Source organism: Dipodomys ordii, unplaced genomic scaffold, assembly GCF_000151885.1.
Source record: "Dipodomys ordii isolate 6190 unplaced genomic scaffold, Dord_2.0 Scaffold1, whole genome shotgun sequence".
Classification (NCBI taxonomy): Eukaryota; Metazoa; Chordata; class Mammalia; order Rodentia; family Heteromyidae; genus Dipodomys; species Dipodomys ordii.
The window spans coordinates 39,025,726-39,031,436 of record NW_012267217.1 but is presented as its reverse complement, the minus strand read 5'-3'; the positions used below and the strand labels follow the sequence as shown (position 1 = coordinate 39,031,436).

The window sequence follows — 5,711 nt, the reverse complement described above, 5'->3', positions numbered from 1 at the left end:
CCAAATTCCTACTGACAAGTTTTTGCTCATCCTTGTTTTCCTTTTAACCAGGTGGCATTGTCTACCTTAAAAACGTTAAGTGGACTGGGAATAAAGCTTAGAATACAATGCTCAAAGATTTAGGTTTAATCCCAGATTGCCTCAAATGCATTCTGCATTCCCTTGAGAGAAAGCCACTTTATAATTTAAAAATAATAATCAAGACCCAGGGGGTTGGGAAGGTGGCTCAGTGGTAGAGCGCTTGCCTTGCATGCATGAGGCCCTGGGTTCGATTCCTCAGCACCACATAAGCAGAAAAAAAAAAGCCAGAAGTGGTGCTGTGGCTCAAGTGGTAGAGTTCTAGCGTTAAGCTGAAGAGCTGAGGGACAGTGCCCAGGCCCAGAGTTCAAGCCCCATGACTGGAACCCCCCCCCAAAAAAAAGTCCAGACCCAGATACTGGTGCCTCATGCTGATATAATTATAGCTACTCAGGAGGCTGAGATCTGAGGAGCAAAATTCAAAGTTTCCCTGGGCAGAAAATTTATCTCCATTTAACCACCAAAAAAGCCTGTAAGTAGAGCTGTGGTTTAAGTAGTAGAACGCCAGTCTTGAGCAAAAACACTAGAACCTGGGCTCAAGTCCCAGTACTGCCACCAAAAATAAACCAATAAAAACAGGAGGGGGTGGCTATAATAATCAAGAACTCTAACACAACAGATGCTGGAGGGGATGTATAGAAGGGAACCTTACTACATTGTTGTTCAAACACTTTGGAAAGTATGGAGGTTCCTCAAAATACTCCATAGAGCTCCCCTATGACCCAGCAATCCCACTTTTGGGCATTTACCCAAATATTCACAAACAAGGCCATACTTGCTGCCAGCTGGCCACACTTGCTGGTCATATAAGCTGCCAGCACAACTATGTTTACTGCAGCATTATTTACCATAGCTAAGATATGGAACCAACCCAGAAGCCCCTCAGTAGATGAATAGATCAAGAAAATGTGGTATACAGTGTAATCTTATGCCTCCAACAGAAAAATGACATTGCCCCATTTGTCAGGAAAACAGACTTGGAAAAAATTATATTAAGTAAGCCAGGCCCAAAGAAACACAGGTCCCATGGTTTTTCTTATTTGCAGTAACTAGTATATGTATGAGACAAGCAGAAATGGTCAGATAAGTTGATGTTAAGCAAAATGAACCCCAAGTTGAGGATTCAAATGTTTTTTTTTTCTTTCTTGTGATTGTTTCTAACATAAGATTATTTTTGTTGCTTTATATGTCCCTCCCCCACGGTATAACCCGTTATCATTGTATTTAATGTTGGTATAATTTGTAGAAGGGAAGGAAAAAAACAAATTGTTTATTAAATAGGGATACAGGTGGACCCATTGCAACAATGAGACGTACAAGGGGTGGGGGGAACAAAGGAGGAGGCAACAATGCTTGATAAGAAATGTACTCATTACCTTGCCCATGTATTTGTAACCCCTCTGTATGGTACTTTCACAATTAAAATAAGGGGTGGGAGAGGGAGGGGAGTGCTGCACACACTGAGAATGTGGCTTGCCTTGCATGCATGAAGCCCTGGGTTCTACTCCTCTATACAACACATAAGCAGAAAAAGCTGGACGTGGCACTGTGGCTGTGTCTCAAGTGGTAGAGTGCTAGCCTTGAGCCGTTCAAGCCCCAGGACTGGCAAATAAATAAAGTGATTTGAGTTAGAGGGGCACAATACAAGGCAGTGAGTTTGAGTCTCAGCACCACAAATTCTAAGTTAAAAGATTCAAAGCCAGCCCGGTCAGGAAAGTTCATGAGACTCTTATCTCCAATAAACCACTAGAAAACCAAGTGGTGCTGTGGCTCAAGCGGTAGAGTGCTCACCTTGAGCTGAAGAGCACAAGGACAGCACCCAGGCCCAGAGTTCAAGCACCAGGACAGACAAAAAATAAATATATAATAATAAAAATAGCTGGGCATGAGGCTCACGCCTATAATCCTAGCTACTTAGGAGGCTGAGATCTGAGGATTATGGTTCAAAACCAGCCAGGGAAGGAAAGCTCCTGAGACTCTTATCTCCAACTAACCATGGTGCATTGTGGCTCAAGAGTGCTTGCCTTGAACTGAAGGGCTCAAGGAGAGTGCCTAAGCCCACAGTTCAAGCCCATGAGCGAACCCTCCCCCCAAATAATAAAGACATAAATTAAGAATCATTCTGTTGCAGCCAGTTACAGAGGCTTATGTCTATATTCTCAGCTATTTAAGAAGACCAGGAAGATTATGGTTCAAGGACAGCTCACATGAAAACTTAAGAGATCATTTCAACTAATAAAAAGCTGGGCATGGATGCATGCACAGGACAGTGGTTCAGTGTGGCCTAATCAAAATCGCAAGATTTTACTCATTCCTCCAGGGTAGAATACCTGTCAACCAACTTTAAGGCCTTTCATGAAAACAAAAATGGTATCCCTGCAAAGATTTTGCCAAATTTTTAAGAACAGTGAGCACTAAAGTTACAGGACAGTATTTTCTTTGTGAAAGGATACCAAAATTTCTGCACATCTACTTTTAAAATTTGAACAAAAATCATATTTTTATTTAAATAAGCAGAAAGATTATAAACAGAAAGAAAGTCCAAAAAAGGCAGTAAAAACACAACAACGTCCTCAACTTGGTCCCATGGATCACCACCTTCCAAAGAGAAGCTTCAAACTAAACACTAAGAAGTCACATTTTAGCAATGATGATCAGAAAACAATCGTCAAATGCCAAACAAAATTTACAGGCTCAAAATTCTCTACCTAAAATGTAAAGAGATCACAGAACTGCCTTATATACAAAGAATACTTTTATTTTCACATCTAAGAATTGATGACATGGTAAAGTTAACTGAGTTGATGTCAAGATGTAAAGGTCTGAAAAATCTATGGATGATTAATCACTTTCATTCAGCCTACTCCTGTATTTGGAGAGCACTTCTGGTATATTCTCAGTGAGTCATAAACATGAAGTGTCCAGGTGACAGTTTATGGTTCCCTTCATTAGTCCTCAGTGTCTCTCTTTTTTTTCTTTTTCTTCTTTTTCTCTGGAGTCTGTAAACAATCAGAAGAACGCTTTTGAAAAAACTATAATTGTATAAATAACTTTCCCTAATAAAATGCAGAAAACAATGCCAATATAGTGAGCTTTAACAGATCATATTTTCTTCCTCAAAGCAAACACATTTTCAGGTAGAAAAATTTGGAAATTGCCCTTATAATTCACATAGTTTTATATTTTACTTCTCTATGAAAGAAAGCCCTTTATTCAAAGATCTCCTCATTTCTGGCGGAGTAAACCACTGAGACACAGAATACTCATATTAAAAACAACATATGGGGGGCTGGGAAGGTGGCTCAGTGGTAGAGTGCTTGCCTTGCATGTATGAGTCCCTGGGTTCGATCCTCAACACCACATAAGCCAAAAAAAGCCAGAAGTGGTGCTGTGCCTCAAGTGGTAGAGAACGCTAGTTTTCAGCTAAAGAGCTGAGGGACAGCGCCCAGGCCTAGAGTTCAGGCCCCCATGATGGACCCCAAAACAAACAAACAAACAAAAACCATACAGAAATTGCTGTGCTGGTGCAAGGTTCCTCCTCGGAGAGTGGTTCTTCCTTAATGTGTTTCTTTTTATCTTTCTTCTTCTTCTTCTTTACAGGTGTTTCCTCCTCTACTATGAGTACATTTTCTTCCTCTTCTTCAGCTAAGTAGAGAAAAATGTAAAGATACAACAATCAGATTTTATCAGACCTCTTCCCAAGCCCTAGTTTAACTAGGAACTCTCACTCCTTTTTGTCTAACTACCAAACAGCTCACATATTAGAAATTGCAATCTCTGTACTCGTACTGAAATGTTTGACTGTACATACTTATACCATTAGCTCATTAACTTTGCACGAATGCAATGGAGGATATGTCTCAAAAAATACTAAGTTCGGGGCTGGGAAGGTGGCTCAGTGGTAAAGTACTTGCCTTGCAAGCATGAGGCTCTCGGTTTGATTCCTCAGCACCACATAAGCAGAAAAAGCGGGAAGTGGGGCTGAGGCTCAAGTGGTAGAGCACTAGCCTACAGCTGAAGAGCTGAGGGACAGCGCCCAGGCCCAGAGTTCAGGCCCCAGGCCCGACAAACAAACAAACAAAACCCAAAAAACTAAGTTCTTAATGCACACTAACCTTTAACTTTAATCTTAGATTTTTTTGCTTTCTTCTCAATTACTTCATCTTCTTTATCTACCTCTTCTATTTTGCGTTTTTTAGAACAGGTTGGAAGCGTAGAATCACCAGAAGGATCATAAGTCTTCACTTCACTGAAAGAGCCAAAAATCATAGAAAATCCCTAAAATCATCTGTAACTGAAAAAACTCAAAAATTGTTGTTTCATACATACAAATAAAGGTAAGCCATGTTTTCTAAGCAGACCTATAAGTAACTTCAGTCTATTCTCTATAACATTTACAGGCTACCATCACTTGACTTAAAGAACAAAGATCCACATTTGTCAAATAAATATACGAAAAGAAAAATGTAATATCTGTCTATGGTGAAACTTGAAAATATGTAAAATATAAAAAGTAAAAGGCGCCAGTGGCTCATGTCTATAATCCTATCTACTCAAGAGGTTGAAATCTGAGGATCATGGTTGAAAGCCATCCCAGGCAGGAAAAGCCTTTGTGAAACTCTATGTCCAATGAACCACCAGAAAACCAGAAGTGGAGCTGTGGCTCAAGTGGTACAGTGCTAGCCTTGAGCTGAAGAGCTGAGAGACAGCACCCAGGCCCATCGTTCAGGCTCCATGACCGACCAAAAAAAGAAAAGTCTCACAGACTTTTCCTACACAGGCTGGCTTTGAATCTGTTCTTTATATCTTGCCCTTCTGGGTAGCTAGGATTATGGGCATGAGCTACCACTACCAGTATGAGACAGAGTTGTGTATTTTTTGATAAAATTTTCTCAGTAATTAATATTCAAATGAAAACCTGTTCATGCTCTCTAAAATGTACTTACCTTTTGTGTTCATACTTTTCTGCTCTTGCTAACGCCTTTCCTGATCCACTTATTTTTCTTATCTAAAAAGAATGACAATTACTAATACTTGTTACTCTATAGTTATAACTTAATGTCAAAACATTTTAACATACTTTAAATATGAGAGAAGCTGTTAACAATGTACAAAAATATGTATTACACATAACAAAATGTTCCACAAAATAATAAACTATGCTACTACCTTCATGAAACTTCTCACATTTAAGACCTTTTGACAAGTAATCTGTAATAAGCAGGATGTGCTCTTACCCCTCTGTCCTCCAAGCTTCTCAATCTGGCCTCTAATTTGGCTCTGTTCTCAACTCCCATAGCAGAACTGGAATCTTCACCAAAAGCATCATAACGAATAGCCAAAGCGGTCTTGGCTGCCAGCATCCGAGAAATCTAACAGGAAGCATCAATTCCGAGACAGTCAAACCTTTATATTTGGAAAATTCTCTCAATACAGCAGCTACAATCACCATATCAAGACTTATTGAGGACATTAAAATCAGGATTTTTTTTTGATTGGTCATGGGGCTTGAACTCTGGCCTGGGTGCTGTTCCTACACTCTTAAGCTCAAGGCAAGCACTCTACCATTTGAGCCACAGTGCCACTTCTGGTTTTCTAGTAGTTTATTGTTTTTGTTTTTTTTTTTTGGGGGG

The 5,711-nt window shown here is 39.9% G+C and overlaps 1 protein-coding gene across 1 annotated transcript in view; it reads right to left on the bottom strand.

The window, feature by feature from the left end:
• Positions 1-2,820: 2,820 nt before the first annotated feature.
• Positions 2,821-5,711, bottom strand: part of Nop58 (NOP58 ribonucleoprotein) — a 41,174-nt gene continuing 38,283 nt past the window's right edge. The window contains exons 8-12 of the mRNA XM_013015501.1: positions 5,316-5,450; positions 5,025-5,086; positions 4,194-4,327; positions 3,587-3,723; positions 2,821-3,077 (exon numbers count right to left, since the gene is read on the bottom strand). Coding sequence (XP_012870955.1) covers positions 3,027-3,077; positions 3,587-3,723; positions 4,194-4,327; positions 5,025-5,086; positions 5,316-5,450 — 519 coding nt within the window. The 3' untranslated portion in view covers positions 2,821-3,026. The remainder of the gene's footprint in view (positions 3,078-3,586; positions 3,724-4,193; positions 4,328-5,024; positions 5,087-5,315; positions 5,451-5,711) is intronic.